Source organism: Mustela erminea, chromosome 1 (assembly GCF_009829155.1).
Source record: "Mustela erminea isolate mMusErm1 chromosome 1, mMusErm1.Pri, whole genome shotgun sequence".
Lineage (NCBI taxonomy): Eukaryota > Metazoa > Chordata > Mammalia > Carnivora > Mustelidae > Mustela > Mustela erminea.
In genome coordinates, this window is record NC_045614.1 from 167273410 (window position 1) to 167294699 (window position 21290).

Below are 21290 nucleotides of genomic sequence, written 5' to 3' on the forward strand. Positions count from 1 at the left end.
GAGCCCAGCAGAGAGCTAGATGCAGGGCTCCATCCCAGGATGCTGGGATCATGACCTGAGCTGAAAGCAAAACTTAACAACTGAGTCACCTAGGCACCCCACTGTACTCTTAATTACAGAATTGTTCATAGAGCGAAAGGTTCAGCAAATAATAATGCATTATTAATCTAAAAGGCATTGTTAAATTATCTACTCTTACGTGGGGATTTTACTATAATTCAGGAGAATTCAGGAAAATAAATACATTATGGTAAATTTAGTCCACATAATCAGTAATGATGAAATGTTCTTTTTTTCTTCACTTACAAATATATCTTCCATAAAATCCTTCTAAGTCAACATACAGATATTGTAATGCTTCAAAATGAATTAGTTTTTTCAGGAGGATGCTATATAATCACCTTGAGACTCAGTATGAATTGTGCTTAAGCAAAGTCTGCTTCTAGTTATATTCACAAAGCTGTTGAGAGTGTGCTTTTGTGGAGGTACCCAGAAGTTCAAGGTTATTGCTGCACCACACACATGGGTTTAGATGTCTCTCCTGAGGATTTTCAGTATATCCTTTCAATAACTAACAGTCATTTCACATCAAATCCAACTCTTTATTTAAACATATTAAGAATTTGGTAACTTTAAATATTAATAGTTAAAGCAAAAGTCAAGGTCTAATAGTGTTGGTGGGCTGTTGGCTATGTCCGAATTCTCTTTTTCAGGTAATGAAGGAAGCAGGAAGAGAGTTGTGGAAGAAAAGTGCTCAGAGGGGCAGAGGTTTTATTCAGCGTCTGCACCTAGCCCTGAAAACTTTCTCTCTTAACAACTAAATGGATAAAGTGCTATATATTCTCACACACACACACACACACACACACACACACACACACACACAGTGTTAAAAATGCTTTGTTGATCTGTGTGTGTGTGTGTGTGTAGCTTGGAAGAGTGACTGTGGATAGTTTTGCTTCTTGGGTCTGTTTTGTAAAGCACAATAACCAGATCAACAAAGATCAACAAAGCATTTTTATCGGGTGATATTTTGCTAATTCTCAGAGAATGTAATTTATCCTACTGGGAATGGTGGAAAATTAAGAGATTCTGAGACATCTACTGATCTTTCTAAAGTACCATGATACTGTGACGCACATAGTTTATATCAGGATTTCTTTCTCTTATGTGTATGATCATTTTTATTCCGGAAGGTTCAGATTCCTGGCCATGTGAAGCTCCATGTCTTTTTGGGTAGAATCGTTATTTTATTAAAAATCACTGGCTGTGTTAAAATCAGTTTGTTATGACTACGGAGTTTCTACTTTTTCTCTTCTAATTTAATGACAATTGAGTTTGGTTTTTTGGTTTATTTGGGGTTTTTTGCCTCTCACAGGATGAGAAATATAAAAAAGAATCATGGAAGTACTAAAGAGAAGAAAAGATTCTTAAAATTGTCATGTGATATTATGGGTAAATTTGTTGACCTATTTTATTAGTTGGCACCCTTGAGAGAAACAAAGAATTGACAGTTTAGCAATGTCATGACAATATTCAGGTATATCTGAGGTATAGTCTAGATGATTTTGTGTAGCCACTCAAATTTATTTTTAAGAAGCCTCAGGGTGCTTCGTGGCTCAGTCTGTTAAGCATCTGTCTCTTGGTTTCGGCTCAGGTCATGATCTCATGGGTCCTGAGATGGAGCCCCACGTTGACCTCTCTGCTCAGCAGGGAGTCGGTTTGAAGTTTCTCTCCCTGTGCCTTGCCCCCTCCCAATAGAAAAACAAATCTGTAAAAAAAAAAAAAAAAAAAAAAAAAAAAAAGCCTTTACAGTAGGGACCATAATTCCCCACTCCTTAAGTGTGGTCTGAATTCCATGCAGAGAGTATAGAATGGAAGGGGGAAGAAAAAAGGAGTAACTTGACAGGGAAGAAACCTTGACAAATAGTATCTTAGCCATGTAATCAAGGTCAGCATCAACAAGGATGAATCTTGGTGGTGGTGTGTCCCTTGATATAATGTGGTTAATATATTACTGCACTTTCGTCTTCCTTCCAAAGCCCCATAGCCCTGGTCTAATCTTGAGAAAAACACCAAACAAACTCCAATTTTAGTTAATTAGAAAAAACTTTACACAATGTAGCTAAGTGTGGTATGAACACAAATCGGTCATCCCCTCTCAGATAAAGACAGAATGGCCAAATCTTTGTCACTGTTGCTACAGCTCAAATGAAATCATCATTTGTTGACATTGGCTGCTCTTAACAAGGGGAGTAATGTTAGGAGAAAAATGGTTAACAACAAGCCTAACACTCTAAAAATACTAGCATTAGGAAACAGATGACTTTCAAAGCATAGTAGGTATAAAAGTAAAACCTAGATCTCCAAAGAGCTAGTAACTTAGCCTTGAAAAGGAAACTGCCTGATATTTCATAGCAGAATATTGTTTACTTTGGTAAGGCTATTTGATTAATTGGTATGGTTTTTGTATGAAATCACAATCAGGTTGTGTCACATTAAAGGAAAAATTCCAAAATGAAAGAAGGTTACATATGTACAAATCAAAGTACTTGTTACTAGCTTTTCGATGCCATTTTATCTAGAAGACAAAGAAGAAAACCTTTAGTAGCAAAGAAAAACATTTCACTTGAGGATTTCTTTTCCATGTGAAATCCTGGGGGAAAAACAATTGGGCTGTTCTTATTTTACCTACACATTTTTATTTTTTAGACCCTGCCTGATTTAATTGGTTGGTAGGAAAGTAGGCTATGCAGTGGATACTTTGTATGGAGCAAAATGACTTCTAAGTTCTAGAATATACTATACATCAAAGATTTAAGAAAACTCTATAGTACAGAAACCAAGAGCAATGTGCATTACTGCATTGTGTATTTCTGGCTTCCTCATAAAATGTGGATGGTTTTTTGCAGGAAATGTTTCCATTTGATTGTTTTTAAACTATGGTTTTACTCTTCTTTTTTACTAGGCCTTGTCTGCAGTATGTAAGAGAAATTTACCCATTTATTCTTTACATAATACTACCCTTGAGGGACAGTGTGAGCGCTTTCCATCTATTAATCAGAGTAAACTGAGTTTAACAGATGTTCAATGGCAGACACCTTCTCAAACCAAATCTCTTCCTTAAGAACTGAAAGGCATACACTTTACACATCAAATCAACGTCATCTTTCTCCTTCTCTGTTCTAGTGCACTGACAGGCAAAATTCCCCAGTCACATCGCCAGGATCCTCTCCCCTTGCACAGAGAAGAAAGCCACATCCAGATCCTCTCCAGATCCCTCATCTAAGCCTGCCACCAGTGCCTCCTCGCCTGGATCTAATCCAGAAAGGCATAGTTCGGTCTCCCTGTGGCAGCCCAACTGGTTCACCAAAGGTAAACAGATTTTATTAGAAACACAGGTAATTTAAGTGACACTTATTGATTGCTCAGGTTCCTTTGAATTCTATTCCTTGAATTTCTTGTGCTCTTAATTGTTTATGAAGAACTTTGATGTGTTTCTCATTTTGTTTATGGTAAGCCTACTACCATATTTTTGCTTTATTACTGTAAAAGTTACATAATTATTCAGAGAGAACGTATGTCTATAATACCTACCTGATCTGCAAAAATGCGTAGAAGAGTAAACATGGTTATTCTGTAGAATGGATTTAAAAAGTCATTATAAGTATTAAAACAAATTACATCCCCTTATTGAATGATATTTTACACTCATTTTCACCATGTCATGACAAGAAAAAATGTAATGGGGGTATATTTGCATAAGGGCTTACGATGTGATAAAGTATCAGCCATATCTCAAGGTGACTCAGAAGAGGGAGCTATTTGTATAGTACTTTTTATACCTGAAGGAATTAATTACAAAGAATTACAATATTTGCAAAGTAATTACTTTACTCTTTAATTTCAAAGACAGAATTCTAACTATGTAAATCTAAGCCTATAGTTTGTTTTAGTTTTATGAGGACTTTTTTCCCCCAAAATTTGATAAGGGCTTATTTTGCTTTATTAAATATAAGACTTAAAAAGTTCATTCCATTTGGTAATATGCTTTAGAGTCTAAAATGAATCAGAAGCACAATATTTTAGTAGTAGTTGATCTTGATTACAGTTAACTTGGTTTTAAGATTAGATTAAGACTTTGTAGGATGGTATTTAGTTAGAATTATGTAAACGTACAGCACATTCCTTTTTTCTATAGTATTTTCTACCCATAAAAGCACAAAATCATTCATCAGATGAACCGTCTATCGAAAAACAAAACCATAAAAGTCACATAGATTCAGTTCAGGTACATGTACCTTCATAATTCCAGATGGGATTTAGACTGATTTTTTTCTTTTTAAGGATCCATAAAAATTCAGATAAGTTCTACAAATAATGCTGCTCTATTATTTGTGATTTTCCACTCTTCTGGTAATAACTGGTAAAATAGGATCAAAGCAGATTTGCCCCCTTAGCAGTTGCTTTATGTTGCAGTAGCAAATATGAAAACGGCAGCATCAACACTTTCATTCTTTCGGAGATATTACAAATCAAGCTGCTCTTTCAAAAGCAAAACAACAACAACTTTGATAGTTTTCTTTCTCTCTCCTTAATTGTGTAAAGGTGCAGATAAATTAACAATTAAATATTATTTTCAGTCTGTCAGAATCATCACATAATTTTGATACTCTGCTACTGTTTCCTGTAGAGTCTATACAGTCCTTAACACTTTATGTTTAGTTTATGTATTCATTTTCATTCATTTATGTTTAGTTTAACATTTTATGTTTAGTACAGTCCTTAACATTTTATGTTAAGTTTATGTATTCATTTTCTTCAAAAAATTCTAATGACATATATAAGCTTTTCACTAATTTTTAAAAATGTAATAAATTGATGATAAAAAGAAACATTAAAAGGTGACACAGGAATCTGCTAAAATTCCGCTATGGCTTAGAAAACAAAATGATAATAGACTAGTCTGGAAATCACTTTTCAGTGTGTGGTACAACTTCTAATTTATTTATTTTTCTGTTGTATCTCTTCAGTCTTCTCCTTGCATGGTGAGAAAACAAGATAAACCACTCCCGGCACCACCTCCTCCCTTAAGAGATCCTCCTCCACCTCCACCTGAGAGACCTCCCCCAATCCCTCCTGACAATAGACTGAGTCGTCACTTCCATCATGTGGAAAGTGTGCCTTCTCGAGACCAGCCAATGCCTCTTGAAGCCTGGTGCCCCCGGGATGTGTTTGGAACTAATCAGTCAGTGGGATGTCGACTCTTAGGGGATGGCTCTCCAAAGCCTGGAATCACAGCAAGTTCAAATGTAAATGGAAGGCACAGTAGAATGGGCTCTGACCCCGTGCTTATGCGGAAACACAGACGCCATGATTTGCCTTTAGAAGGAGCCAAGGTAAGAAATAAGCAAAGCAGAAGCTAAACAGTCTTTTTTTTTTTTTTTAAAGATTTTATTTATTGATTGACAGACAGAGATCACAAGTAGGCAGAGAGGCAGGCAGAGAGAGAGAGGAGGAAGCAGGCTCTCCGCTGAGCAGAGAGCCCAATGTGGGGCTCGATCCCAGGACCCTGGGATCATGACCTGAGCTGAAGGCAGAGGCTTTAACCCACTGAGCCACCCAGGCGCCCCAGAAGCTAAACAGTCTTCTCAAACTCTACTGATAGGAGGTAGTAAAGTAGTATGAAGGGTTGGGAGTGGTTTGTTTTTTGGTTGTTGTTGTTTATTTATTTATTTATTTATTTGCCTTGTGTGGCACTTCCCTGAAGACCTTTAATTATCTCCAAGTTATAAATAATCAGAAGCTCATTAAAACTTAAAAGAAGTCAGGAAGACAGTTCTAAGTAATGATTTAATTTTAATGCAAAAACACTAGACAGTCTGTGGGAGATTTATTTCACCTTCCCTTATTTCATCTGCCAAAACTTTTTCTTATTAATAACTTGTTGGTGGGAGAATCAGCACTGTTTCTTTCTTTTTTTTTTTTTTTTTAACTCACCTGATCCTGTCTAATCTGGAAAAAAGTTGACTATAGCATATCATAAATAGGCCACTGGAATTGTGTCCAAGACAGTCACCTTGTGCATCCAGGTAAAATGAACTTCTCCCAGACATAAAGACACCACTTCCAGGTCCCTCTTACAGAGTAAACTCTTTCTCCATAAAACTGAAAGAGATGGCACGTGTGTTGAGCTCTGACTTGAAAGATATCACCACTATCATTTATAGACCCAGGAAAGAATTTTAGCTTGCAGCAAACCAAAGAGGCAACAGCAAAAATCACTGAGTTTAGAATTCTTGGTAGGCCCTTGGCAAAGTTGTACTCTAATATTTTCTAGTATTTGCTTCCATGATATTTCTGGCTCTGAGATCAGATGGTTGTCCTCTTCCCTCCGCTGAAGGAGGCTTTGCCTCTTTTGAAGACTGTAGTATTAAAGTGATGCCTCCCTATTGATCTTTAATTGTTATTTTAGAAGAATAATCAATTCCTTCAAAGTAATGGTTTGCATGTGATGAGTTCAGCATATACTCAAGAAAAAAAGAAATGTGAATTATGACATGTATTCAACTTCTGTGTGTCTGTGTGTCTGTGTCTGTGTGCCTGTGCATATGTGCGCACATGTGCTCGTATGTCAAGGTTAAGTGATAATGAAAACTTTGTATAATAATATTTAACTTCAGAGATTCGAGGGTAGGATATGAAGAGTCAAAATGTCTAGTGTGGCATTCAAAACAAAGGGGAGGAGCGGTGGGAGTTTGCCGTGACTCATTGCCATGACTCACCTCAGTACCTTCATTCAGCATTTTAAATATATCATCTGTTTTAAATATAATGATCTGTAAAGGTTTCCCCCAAGGTCATCTAAACATGTAAATGGAAGAAAAAGTACTTACAAAAGCATTCTTATAATGTTTTCTGAAAATGGAGTGCTTATCATCTTCGATTGTATATTTCTACAACCTAGAGCCTGTATCGGAAGGATCTGCTGGGTTTTTTCTTTTTCTGGGTTTTTTTCTTTTTTTTCTCTTAAGCCTCTATTATTTTTTTTTAAAGATTTTATTTATTTATTTGACAGACAGAGATCACAAGTAGGCAGAGATGCAGGCAGATGGAGAGAGGAGGAAGCAGGCTCCCCGCCAAGCAGAGAGCCGAATGCGGGTCTCGATCCCAGTACCCTGAAACCATGACCTGAGCCGAAGGCAAAGGCTTAACCCACTGAGCCACCCAGGCGCCTCTAGCCTTTATTATTTTTCATTCATACCTGATCATACTTGTCTTGAGATGAGTGTTGGAATGAGCTCTGCCATGAATTGATTGGTTATATTTTGCTACATACTACAATTTATTTTGTAATGGATTTTGAATGGATTTTCAATGGATTTTGGATGGATTTTTAATGGATTTTGGAAATACTTATGTAATTATTTTAGCCAATTCATTGAAGACATCTTATTTCCAGATCCTTTTACATAATATGTTATACAGTTTTGGCACTAATATAAACCTGCCCTTTTAAGCCCTAGAACATACTGGCTGTTAATTTTTGTATGGAAGGTTACCATTTTTTAAATTGGTGTTATAATTTCGTAGGCTATAGGTATGAAATCTTATTATGTTAACTGGAGGTATGAAATACTAATAGTGACTTCAGTTTTGAAGATTTCTTTAAATGTTTTCTATGTGAATGTTCATGTCCTAATTATTGATACATATTAATGTCCCAGAGAACATTGAGTAAATTGTTCAATATCTCTTAGTGAAAGCTGAATTTTAATTTTGTTTAGTTCTGGCTAAATATCCTCATTAAGATTCTTTAAGGTTTAATCTCATATGTTGTGTATATTAATAATGCAATGTTTATATTCTCAAAGTAAATTTCATGTTACAATCAGACATAAAGTTTTAACCAAAATTATATGTCTAAGATTTATGATTTCAGTCTAGTTGTTCAACTTCTATGGTGGATTATAAAGAAGGATCTACCTATAGTTATTGTAATAAAGAGTGTAAAAGAGATGACTCCTCTTTTTCTCTTTTATTATCTTTATGAAGGAACTTCAGTAGACCACAAGGTACATCATAATTTACATGTAGTAGAAAAAGCCTAACTCCTCTTCCCATTTCTCTGTTGGGAAACCTAAGAGGCTGGCTTCAGCTAACATCCGACAGAAGACTGAGTCCATCTGGGATCTTGGGGTTCTCAGTTTCTGTGATCCTGCCTTGGAGTTTGCTTCTCACCTTCTATCTTTATGGTTCCTCCATCCAAACTGGTTAAATGTCACATTCGTTAAGTGCTTTCTAGATGCAAGACCCTCCTGGTGTCTAGGATAACTGGAATCCCAGTGTTTTCTTCCCTTTCAAATTTAACAAAAAGTTTTTATAAACTGACAAGGATAAGGTATACCTAGTAGCTCATTTTAACAGGGATAACCATATTATCAACACAGATGAACCAGGCTGTGGAATCAGAACTGAGTCTTGTAAATGGGATTGACTCCTTAATTTTTTTCTTCTGTCTTGTTGTTGGTGTAAAGAAATGCAATTGATTTCTGTGCATTGATTTTATATCCTGACACTTTACTGAATTCCTGTGCAAGTTCTAGCTGATTTGGAGTGGAATCTTTTGGATTTTCCACATATAATATTATATCATTTGCAAAGAGTGATAGTTTGACTTCTTCTTTGCCTGTTTGGATGTCTTTAATTTCTTTTTGTTGTCTGCTGAGCCTAGGACTTCTAGTGCTCTGTTGAATAGCAGTGGTGATAATGGACATCCCTGCAGTGTTCCTGACCTTAGCAGAAAAGCTCTCAGTGTTTCTCCATTGAGAATGATATTTACGGTGGGTTTTTCATAGGTGGCTTTGATGATATCGAGGGATGTACCCTCTATCCTTATACTTTGAAGAGTTTTGATCAGGAAAGGATGCTATACTTTGCCAAATGCTTTTTCAGCATCTATTGAGAGTATCATATGGTTCTTGTTCTTTCTTTTATTGATGTGTTGTATCACATTGATTTGCGGATGTTGAACCAACCTTGCAGCTCTGGAATAAATCCCACTTGGTCGTGGTGAATAATCCTTTTAATGTACTGTTGGATCCGATTGGCTTGTATTTTGATGAGAATTTTCGCATCTGTGTTCATCAAGGATATTAGTCTGTAATTCTCTTTTTTGATGGGATCCTTGTCTGGTTTTGGGATCAAGGTAATGCTGGTCTCATAAAATGAGTTTGGTAGTTTTCCTTCCATTTCTATTTTTTGGAACAGTTTCAGGAGAATAGGAATTAATTCTTCTTTAAATGTTCGGTAGAACTCTCCTGGGAAGCCATCTGGCCCTGGGCTCTTGTTTGTTGGAGATTTTTGATGACTGTTTCAATCTCCTTACTGGCTATGGGTCTCTCAGAACTGAGTCTTACTTCCTACTCTAGAATTTACTTTGTGGAGGTGAGTAACATACTACATCTTTGCCCCAACTCCACTTATTTTTCTTACCTTTTTTTTAATGAACAGGAAGATTGATTTATGACATAAAAAATATTTCCTTATTGTTCTAAATTCCAGTATTATTAATATACAGTGTTATATTAATTTCAGGTTTAGAAGTTGTTCAGCACTTGCATACATCACCCAGTGCTCCTCGTCACAAGTGCACCACTTAATCCCCGTCCCCCGCGCCTCCCCCAACACAAACACACACACCTGGTACCTCTGGGAACCAGAGTTAAGAGTGTTTCTTGGTTTGTCTGTCTTATTTTTCTTACTTTATAAAATGGAAGACTAATAGTACCTTATCTAGGAGAATAGTTACCCTCCAAATACCTAAATCCTTCTACTCCTCAGGTCTGGAATAAAACCAAAAGTAACAGGTAGACATGAAGGAGCAGTAGAAGTTGTAATAGTTGACATTTTCATTCAAAATAGTTGCCTTTTTTTTTTAAACAAATTTGAAACCCAAATCAGCTCTTTCTCTCCTTCCTCTTTTTTTATTTAGCATAATTCCTAATAAGTACATAGTAAGCACTTGGTTGCTGAATTAGTGCAGTATTTAAGCTGATGATAGAAGCAAGAGAGTGCATATGTGTTGGGGTTGGGGTGGGCGAGGGCGGGTCAGGGAAAGGGCTTGGAGGAAGAGGACATCCGTGATATACAAGGAGGAAAAACAGTTTTGTGTGTGTGTGTGTGTGTGTGTTTTAATGTATTTTTCCAGCACTGGCCTTCAGCTGAAGGTAGCCTGTAATTTTCTCATTTGAAATAGGAGTCTTTTCCTCCTATTTTTCATGAGAATGGTAAAGGTTACAATGTATCCTCACCCTCCATACCTGGTGTGCAGTTTTTAAAACATTTTATCATGGGAATAAAGGGGAAGGGGATCTAGATATTTGGAAATTGATGTATCTTCACATAACTGTCAGTCTCTCCAACAGTAAGCAAACACACGCTTGTGTGAAATAGGAACAAGTCTCATTTAGACTTGTTTTCATTAAGGGGAATACTTCAAATGAACTGTTAGCTTCCCATTTTCAAGATAAGAAAACTCGAGTGAACACGACATGCTTAGATTAGAATTCGATATACCGGCAGGAGACTTCATAAAGTGAACACCCGTAAATGGAAAGACCACTCACTTTCCTTCATCGGGAGTCCTCTGTCACCGCGCCACTTCCCATCATCCATTAGAGGCATCTGCTCTTTCTGTTTGCACCTTTGCTAGATAAATGGTAAGGGAAGCAAGAATAAATTAAATTCTAATTATACCATTTGCTACTTGTAGAGAGCTGTGAGGGAAAGAGCCATTCAGCTCATCATTAAAATGAAGTGCAAGAATTTTCTGTGACTTTCATTGACTCCCTTTCTCTCCTCCCTCCCACCTGGCATCCTCAAATTAGTTAAGGTAATACTTTCCTTTTAACATGAATCTGCAAGCCAAGAGTTATTAGGTTTATTTATCTTCTTTGATTGGTAAGAAATTTCTTTCCTGTAGTACTGTTTTCTTTCTCTGAAATTCTCAGATTCGAGCCACATTAGAAACCTGCTCCTTAAATATTTTGTTGGCTAGATATTTATCGTTGGTGGTGGTTTGTTTGTTTAAATTAGCGAGGTCAGGGGTGCCTGGATGGCTCAGTGGGTTAAGCCTCTGCCTTCGGTTCAGGTCATGATCTCAGGGTCCTGGGATTGAGCCCCACATTGGGCTCTCTGCTCAGCAGGGAGCCTGCTTCCCCCTCTCTCTCTGCCTGCCTCTCTGCCTGCTCTCTCTGTCAAATAAATAAATACAATCTTTAAAAAAAATAAACAAATAAAAATAAAAAAATAAATTAGCTGAGGTAAAAATATTTGCATTAAATATGTTTTAAAATATTACTGGACACTTGAAATTTATCTGCTTGTATCCAGATACTAACATTATGTTAACTAACATTATATTAAAGTATCTTTATTTGTTCCTCTTGAAAGTTTAAGAATACTGCTGTTTCTAATATGATAAAAATTATCTCTGACTTACGATGTTACGTCAAATGACATTATTCTAAAATGACCCTGTGTACAATAATCTTTAGAAGATGCTGTGGGGCGCCTGGGTGGCTCAGTGAGTTAAGCCGCTGCCTTCGGCTCAGGTCATGATCTCAGGGTCCTGGGATCGAGCCCCACATCGGGCTCTCTGCTCAGCGGGGAGCCTGCTTCCCCCTCTCTCTCTGCCTGCCTCTCTGCCTACTTGTGATCTCTATCAAATAAATAAATAAAATCTTTAAAAAAAAAAAAAAAAAAAGAAGATGCTGCTAGATAAATACATAGAAAGATTCCCGTTTTTGAGATCGTGGCTTTTTTGCTTTTTGGTGGAGAGGCACATATTTATATGAATGATCTCAAGCTTATCTATAAATCTGAAAGACTATCAAGAAATAAGTTCCCGGGGCACCTGGGTGGCTCAGTGGGTTAAGCCGCTGCCTTCGGCTCAGGTCATGATCTCAGGGTCCTGGGATCGAGTCCCGCATCGGGCTCTCTGCTCAGCAGGGAGCCTCCATCCCTCTCTCTCTCTCTGCCTGCCTCTCCGACTACTTGTGATTTCTCTCTGTCAAATAAATAAATAAAATCTTTAAAAAAAAAAAAAAGAAAGAAAGAAGTTCCCAATGTACACTGGTGTCATTTCCAATCTGATGTTGTAGAAGGACAAATTGTAGTGATATTTTTGGGTAGTGTTTGTGTGGCTTCACATACACGGGATACAGAAAAGGGATTGCATTTGGGGTTTTGTACAAATAAAAAGTTTTGTCTTAATTGTCCTAAGATTATCACAAAAGCATGCATTTTCCCCTGTATCTCAAGGGTCCTAAATACTTTAAGCTTAATTTTGAGACAACATTTGAATCAGAAGAAGGCATTTCAAACTTCAAGATTCGCACCGATGCTCTCTTGAGGCATGTAGAAACGTATTAATCTAGGATAACCTAAAATTTATAATAAGTTACTTGATAACTCTGATTAACTTCTTCCATAAGTCTAAGCTTCCCCAGTGTCTTTTTATTTCTTCAACCTCTTTTAGCTCTATGAGTACTTAGAATGTTCAAGACACCAGGGGAAATATGAAATGAATAAAGCAAAGTCTAGTGAGAATGAGACGGGTGTACGATTAGTTCACTAAAAGATAAGGCATAGGAGAAGCGTTCATAAAGAACAATACAGGCTCCTCAAGTAGAAAAGCAAATCTAATTGAGATGCAGTGTAAAAGAAGGAATAAAGAAAGCTGGGTGCAAGAAGGTCCCTGGCTTATAGACATGAAAAGATTGGAGGGTGTTTCTGTGGCCATGACAGGGAGGAACAGCATGAAGGAAGGGGGAACGGGCATAGCGAAGGAAGTCCACTGGGGGTGGATATGATGTAGCCTATAGGCAGGGTAGATGAAATTACAGCAGCGCAGACTGAAACCAATAATATAGTGTCCTGAATTCTACACTCAGTTGTCTTTCATTTGTTAGACAGGAAAGAGGTTTTAAAGGTTTTTGTTGTTGTTCCTGCTTTTGGGGCAGAAGAGCAATAGGATCAGAATATTTAAATTGGTGGCATTTTCAATGAAGTTGTGATAGTTTGGGGACAGTCCGCTGGGAAGGCAGAAGAAAAAGATGTCTCCTTAGTTAAAGAATTAAAGAAGAAGAAGAATCTGGGGCACCTGGTAGCTCAGTTGGTTAAGGGTCTGTCTCTTGATTTTGGCTCCGGTCATGATCCCAGGATCTTTACATCAAACTGCTTGTGGGGCTTCACACCAAGGGTGGAACCTGCTTGAGATCTGAAGATTCTCCCTCTTCCTCTGCCCCTCCCTGCTCCCCACCCCCGACTCCCTTGCCTCTCTTAAGGGGGGGGGGGGGGGGGAAGGAGGCCTGAATTCGTGAAGTTTCAGTGTAAACTCTTTCAATCAATGCTATAAATCTGCACTTTTGAGGAACAATTTTTTCTCCTATTTATAAACAGGCTTTTCAGATTCCCAGAGAACATAAAATATTTATTTTTAGCTCAACCGGTAATTTGTTGTACTCACTCAGCTGAAATGATTCTAAGTTTGCTGGAATGTGCGCAGGTGGGAGCGCGGCGTTCAGAACGAAGTGGTGTTTGGGATCTGTTTTGTCACCATGTAACTCTAAGATCACCTCTAATGAGGGAGACGGGCAAAGGAGAGAATGGAACTCCAGCATAGGTCCTAGTTTTTAGAGTGATACCTCAGTGCTTTAGGATTGAGATTGTTTAACTCTGAAAAGCAATCATTGATATATTTCAACTGTGTTCTTTAAACTATGTTTCTTATTTTAAACTGAGAAGGGCATTGACTTTCATTTTGTATTCTAAAAGCTTCGATACCATTTTAGAAATACCAGTGGAGGAAAAGAAATCGGTAGGTCATTGATGGGGCTATCGGGCTTTTCAGGTTATAGTACAGCCTTTTGCCCCCTCATTAGCCTACCTTTTAATTATGAATTAATAAGAATTTAGGTAAGAGCCTCATGATAAAACTTTAATGATTACTTGAAGATTTTAAAATACATTTCACCTTTTTTATATGTGTATGAATATACAATATTATTCTTTTTTTTTTAATCACTTTAATTTCAAGTTGTTGCATTAGTAACAAGCAATTGTTCAGTCTCTGTAGTGTAACTGAGAAACCTAGAAATCAGAATTTCTTACCCTGAGTAATTAAATACCAGTTCTCTATGGTACCTTATAAGCAAAGTAACAGTTCTAGTTTGTGCTGTTCACATGGAAAATTTCATTTAAAATTGCATGCACTTTGAAAGCCAGAACAGGTCTCTCGTTGCCCATAGTGCTGAAGCTTCAGCCTTGCAAGATGAAAGGTATTTCTGATAGTACTCATGTACTGTTTTATCAAGAAGTTTAAAAATGTTCTGTTAACCCCAGAGAGATATAATTTAGAATACTTTTATTTGCAAGAATTGAAAGAATTGCACCAGTACCATTTTCTCTTCACGGAATCCTATAGAGAATGGTAACTTTTCCATAAAAACTGATAGGTATTTGGGAAATGTTACTGTCTGTGTATCTAGCTACCTGTGTCAGATTTATAGAAACTATCATACATATCCCTTCTCAGTGTGTTCAAGTATCATGTTGTATTGTATTTTTTAAGTATAACGTACTCCTTTGGGTGATGGTGAATGATCGCTATGGTGCTACTGACTCCTAAGTAAATTATATGATATTTCGCTTGTTTAAATAAACTGACATTACCCATGCTTTTCAAAATTACAGTTTTCCTAAGAGCTGCTACTGTTTTTAGGTCCTCCAGAAGTTAAATTTTAAACTAGCCCTTTGATTTCCTTTCAGGTCTTTTCCAATGGTCACCTGGGAAGTGAAGAATATGACGTTCCTCCCCGGCTTTCTCCTCCTCCTCCCGCAGCCACTCTCCTCCCTAGCATCAAGTGAGTTCTGTTGAGTTTGGACATCTCTTGTCCATGCATTAAGTGATGGTAATAGTGGGTGTGAGGTACTCAGTGCAGAAAGTGCAAGGTGAATAAAAACACATCAACAAAAATGACCCAGTGAGATTTATAAACTAATATACCAGAAATCAAGATCCTTCCTGGTTCTTTGCTGGGAAGCACAGCATCTAGGATACTTACCTAAACTTCAAGCAAGGAGCTCAGGGAGAGAAAACTTGTCTTCTTTGTATCCGAGAAGAGAACAGAGTAGCACAATAAGCTTTCCCCTCCAGTTTACCTCTCTCCCTGAGGGGTGTCACATTTATCCCAACTATCCAGTGTGATATCAGAAAATAGTCTTTGAGTCTATCAGCTCTCCCAATTCCCAAACCCATTCAGCCACCAAGTCCCATTGATTGTTCTTTGAAGGTTTTTTTATAATCCGCTCATCTTTCCCGTTGCCTCCTAGCTGGACAACTGAAAGGATGAATCTTACACATGATGATACGTCGTGATCTTAGAATTCGTATCAACAGATTTTTAAAATGGAGTTAACTGAAAAATAAGTTAATCTGGGTTATCTCATTTGAAAAATGGGGACATGAGACATAATGGACAGTTAAGTGATAGATCTATCCAAGCTAAACCAGGATAAAACCAAGTCTTCTGATTCTGATTTTCCTTCTCTTTATGTTAAATTAGGCTACCTGCCTTTTCTGTAATATATTTTGTTTACACAGCTGGATGAATTTAAATTCTGCTTTCCCCAGGTTACTTTCCTACTTAAAACCTGGCATTGTTTTTTCTTTTTTTTTGAAGTTAATTCTCTGCTCTTCTCCTAGCAGTAAAATCCATGGGATTTTACCCAACTGAAATATTTTTCCTAAAATAATTCCTAATGCTTGCCCTCCAATCTTGTCTTGATTTTTTTTTTCTTTTCCTGGTTTGGTGAGTTTTTCAAGCTGTTTCCTCCTATGCACCACCCTTTCGGAATCTTTATTCTAAAGGTCTATGTCTCAGGCTGTATTTCTTTATGAAAACTTGTATAACATCTTCATTAGCAATGATAGTAAGTGGTAAGACTAATTCTCATTTCTCTTCGTACAGTTTATCTCCTACACATTTAACTATGAACTCTGTTCCACTGTCTTCTAATTTTAAAGTGTTTTCCCATATTAAAAAAAGATTATAAGGTTTAAAAGGCAAAAATCTTTTTCTTAAATTTTCTGATTTTCCCATAACACTGTACTCTTTTTGCTGTGTATTAAATACACCAAGGGTACCTGGTTGCTTGGTTGATTATCTGGTTAAGATCTCACTTCTAACTGAAAGTCTTGGAGCATCTAAAGTCCTTCCTCTGCTGGTTACTGACCTCCCCTACAAAAGGAAGGATAAGCTAAATCCCGGCCCCCAAGAAATTTACACTTGATTTTAGAAATTAAATGAACATACATGAAATCCCAAGAGAACATTATGCACTAAATTGTATTTCTAACTTGTTAGTTTTTACTTATGCTTGGAGGAAAGATTGCTACAGACTTTCCAAGTCCAAGGATGTTTCATAGAGAGGATGGAAATTTCCTAAGTCATAGAGAATAGACACAGTTCAAAAAGGGAGTGGACAAGAGAAGCAAGAGTGTGAAATGTGACATCATTCAGGGGACAGGGGACAGTGGGAAACTAAGCTAACTGGAGTATTCTCCAGTGGTAACTTCTTTGGGAACTGCCAGATAATGCAGCTGACATAAAAGTTGGAAGCAAATGTACATATTCTGTATAGTAGGCTCTAAATCAGTAAGAACTTAGGATATCCTAGCCTCACATGAACTCTGGATATAGACAGATGATAGATAGGTAGATAGATACACATATGTATTAAAAGATCTAAGTTCAATTAACTCTGATAATTCAGAAAATGAAGTAAATAAAAATTTGCCAATTAGAAATTAAACTTGTATATTCTGTTTACTAAATTCATACCATTGAGTGGAATGAGAAGCAGAAGTTGTAGTTTCCTTCTTATATATTTAATATTAGATACCTGTTTCTCCTGTAAGTTAAGAATAAATTCATAGCATAATGTATTTTATTAATATTTTTCTAGTCCCTCAGTTTGTAAGTACATGGGATTTTATGTTGTCCCCATTTATTCTTGATTTTTCCCTCGGAAGGAGTGCAGTTGCCTTACCCAGAGAAATATTTTAACAATGTGGATTTAACAGCAAATTAGTTTTTGATTTTTGCATGCTGCAAATTAACCATAATTAACAATACAAGTGTTGACTTTTTTTTTTACAAGTATTGACTTTTAATGTCACATTTATCTCTTCAGTTTTTTATTCTGACTATATAGGTAGCAGTTCTTTATTGTATAAAATATGGAAACTGTAGGAAAAAAGAAAATTAACAAATATGTAAATACACGCATCTGCATACTCAAAATATCAACATCCAGAGTTTTAACATTTTGACTTTTTTTTAGATTTTTTTTTACATGATTTACATATATTGTAGAGAGAATGTCATGCCCTTCTTTGTTACTTAACATTTTAATAAGCACTTGTCTTAATCATTTATGGGCTGTATTATTATAAAACCAGCATGGAATTCTGAAGTGAACATTAAAATAATCAGATGTGACTCCAGCATATTAAGTATTTGTCTATCTCTGAACAAGGTAACTTCTCAAGCCTTCACTTTCTCCATCTGATAAATGAAGGGGTTGTTTATCTTAAACGATCTCCAAAATCAACTTTTGAGCTTCAACTTTTTGGGTTCTGTGCAATATGTTTTTTAAGGGGTGCTCATCTATAATGTTAATTATGTAGGAAACATTTGGCAACTTAAGTGTGCATTTATAGTTGGCTGTTTGCGTCTCTTTGCTGAAGCCAGTATGAGTTGGATTACTGCTCTAGTTTTGTTTGGTTTTGTTTTTTATGTTTGGTCTACTTGGGCCTCATTAGAATATATAACCAGAGTCCAATGAGTATGGACTGTTAGCACTAGAGGGGCAAAGAACAGAGGTCTCAGCAAATAGGAATGAAATTGGAATGTTGGATGTTCAAGTACCTAATTCCATGTTAGACTCTTTCTGCATGTTTCAAAATCAGCCCAAAGCAAAATCACAAATTATTACCTAACGTAGATTTATAGTTCTCACAAATGTTGAAAATCCTAGTGTTGAATTCAGTAAAGTCACAGCTAGCATTTACATTTTTAAATGTACTTTGTGTTGTTATAAATATTTACTAAAGCGTAAGTGTTAAATTATTTGATGTTACCATGATTCCCATTTACTTGATATAAGAGGCTACTGTCTGATAGTGTTACTTTCTTATGAAACTGTATGTTTGCAGTTATGTCACTTTTATTGTATAACTTGAGACCTAGACGAATATAGAATTTATTTTTTAAAAAAAATGTTCTGTTGAAGCAAGCTGAAACTGTACTAGTGTACATAGATTTATTTTTTTCTTAAATAGTTTTTCTAAATGGTTTCTATTTAACATCATTGATATTTAGCTATAAGTGTAAAATTTTAAATAAAAGCTTAAACCATGGGTACTTATTATTTTCTAGGGGAGAGTGGAAAAATCCTATGTGGGTTATTTTTACTTTGTAGTATAAATTTTTACTAAACTATCTTTGTCTTGAAATAATTTGACTAGAGTTGAATAAGGTATTCCAGGGTTAAATAGTATACTGCCTTTAAAGCCGAGATGAGAATTTTGGTTTGGTTTTCAGAAAGTTTTGATTGGCATTATGACGTGATACTGATTTGCATTTTTAAAGAATTTTCCTGGCTGCTCTGTGGACAATTGTCTCTAGGACAACAGAAATGAAAGCAGGGAGACCAATGGTGACTGTTGTTGTCATCTGATATAGTAGACCGGTCAGAGATGGTCAGGGCTTTGGAGTCACGGTGACGGAGTTACTGGGTCAGCTTTGGGGCATATTTTGATCCAATGGTACCTGTTAATAACCTGGATATCTGTGAGGTATGATCGTCAATGACAACCCCTACATAGGTTTTTGGCTAAAGAAACAGAGTAAATCAGTGCCACTTTCCAAAGAGGGAGACTGGTAAAGAGCAGATGTGGGAACAGGACAGAGGTGTAAAATTGAGACTTAGGGATCTGCTGAGTTTGGGATGCGTATTACACACACACAAAGAAGTTTTGAGGGAACAATTGAACGTACCATTTATGCTTAAACTTGTATTATGTTCAGGTGAATATTTCAGTAGGTGCTGTCAAAAGCCAATAAACTTATTACTACATACCAATGCTCAAATTTAGTTTGATAGGTAGATTGATGACTATTAAAGTATTAGTTTGAAGTAGACTATACCAGTTACCCCTGAAATGTTAATTGGAGAAAATATGTTTAGAACATTGCTGTAGAGTAAAATTTTAGTAAGCATTGTAGGTTATTACAAAAAATCTCCGTTTATATGCCAAATTGCAAGGGAAAATAAACTAGAAATGTAGCTTTGTGAATGTCGCCTCGACTGCTCCCAGAGGGATCACGCTTCCAAACATCAGTATCTGCATGTGAACACGCATGTGACTGTGATTGTCTTTAAACAGTCGCCAGAATGGTCTGTGTATAAGTTGAAGTGTAAAACTATAAAGCTATATCAATGTGAATGAAATGATCTGGTGAATTCATGGTAGAGGGGGAGGTTTGTTTTGTTTTGCTTTGTTTTTAACTAGAAAGTAGATGACATAGAGAAGAAAAAAGTACTAAGCCACGGGAGAGATTAATACAAATACCGCATCGTCATTTAAAAACACTTAAAGAGCATGAGCTGGATTGGAATTTTTCATTTTGTAGATGGTGCATACCAGGCTTATTACGTGTGCTTAGCATCAAAAGAGCAGGAAAATGTGTTCTGTTTTTGCTCACTTGAGGATCTGTATAGACAATGTGTACTTCAGTTTTACATGAATCCCTTCTCAGTGATAAGAAATCAGTATTATTGATTTAAATACAAGAAAATGTGGTAGAAAACTTCTTAATGGAAAATTAAGCTGTAATTAAGAGCCATTCTATTTTCTTAATCCTAGCAAGTGAATTGAATATGATTGCTCCTTTATTAGTTTCAGAACCAACTTTCCTCTAGTACCTTAAAATCTTTTAAAGGCTTGCCAAGATACTGCACTTTTTGTTTGTTTTACCTTGAGTAAACGAAAAGGTGCACTATTCCTGAAGACGACAGTCTTCTATAAGTAACAATTGACATGATGCATAGGGGACGGTGGAGAGGGTCCTTCTTTTCAACGTGTCCAGTAGGATTGGTGCAGCATCCTTCTCTTGTTGTGTCGTACAGAATGCTTGATTTGGACCTGCTGATATGACTTAATATTTGAAACTTAGACTTAATTTGTAAATCAATGAGATTATGCAAGAAAAAGTGTTCAATTCTCCTGCAAAGCAGTTTAACCATCCTAACGTAGGTTTTCTGGTGAATCCCTACAACCTACTTGTTGAAACATTGATGAGAAAACAGTTGAGAGTTGCAAGTCTATCATTTTAAACCAGTCTCAACAGAAAAAGCAATAATGTGTGGAAAGTGTACAAAAGATGTATGAATATTATTTTTCTCCTTTTTATTATAGTATTATAATTTCTAAATTCACACAGAATGGCAATCCCTTCTCATCTTTTGTGGAAAGCAATATTTGGTGGATGGCTATAATCTGGATAGAGGGAATGCCACTAATTCCACTAATCTTTAATTTTCTCTGATTAAAAACTATGATGAGAACTGATACAACAGTAGCCCTAGTGGTCTGACCAACCTGTTACTTATAATTTACAAAAAGAACTCATTTATGATCATAAAAAATTAGGTAGCCTTAGAAATGTGAGCCATTAGGGCTGCCTGGGTGGCTCAGTTAGTTGAGTGTCTGACTTGATTTTAGCTCAGGTCATAATCTTGGGGTCCTGAGATCGAGCGCACACTTTGGATTCTGTGCTGAGCGTGTGGCCTGCGTGAGACTCTATCCCTTGCCCTCTGTTCCTCCCCCTGCTTACGCTCTCTCTCTCTCCCTCTCTCCATCTCAAAAAAAAAAGAAAGGTGAGCCATTGAATGCTATTTAAATATACAATGTAAAATATATTCCTTATACTGTCTCTTTTTCGTCTAATCTCTCATATATTCTCTCATATATTCTCCATTTCTCCATGAACATATCAATTCGTTGATAAAAAACATGTGGGGTTAGAATGAGATTTCATTTTCATATTAAGTGAGGGCCTCTTTGCATATTCCACACATTCAAGCATTTCTTAGTTTCTGTTAAGATTTCTCTGTCATCTCATGTAGAATTCAAAAAGTTATTTGAAGGCCACTAAGAA

At 36.5% G+C, this 21290-nt stretch overlaps 1 protein-coding gene across 11 annotated transcripts in view; it reads left to right on the plus strand.

Annotated features, from left to right (window-relative positions):
• CBLB (Cbl proto-oncogene B) overlaps positions 1-21290 on the plus strand; it is a 221116-nt gene that overhangs the window by 156953 nt on the left and 42873 nt on the right. For all 11 annotated transcript variants that reach the window (XM_032350105.1, XM_032350058.1, XM_032350063.1 and 8 more), the window contains 3 exons: positions 3190-3375; positions 5034-5399; positions 14833-14927. In XM_032350105.1, the coding sequence (XP_032205996.1) occupies positions 3190-3375; positions 5034-5399; positions 14833-14927 (647 nt within the window). The remainder of the gene's footprint in view (positions 1-3189; positions 3376-5033; positions 5400-14832; positions 14928-21290) is intronic.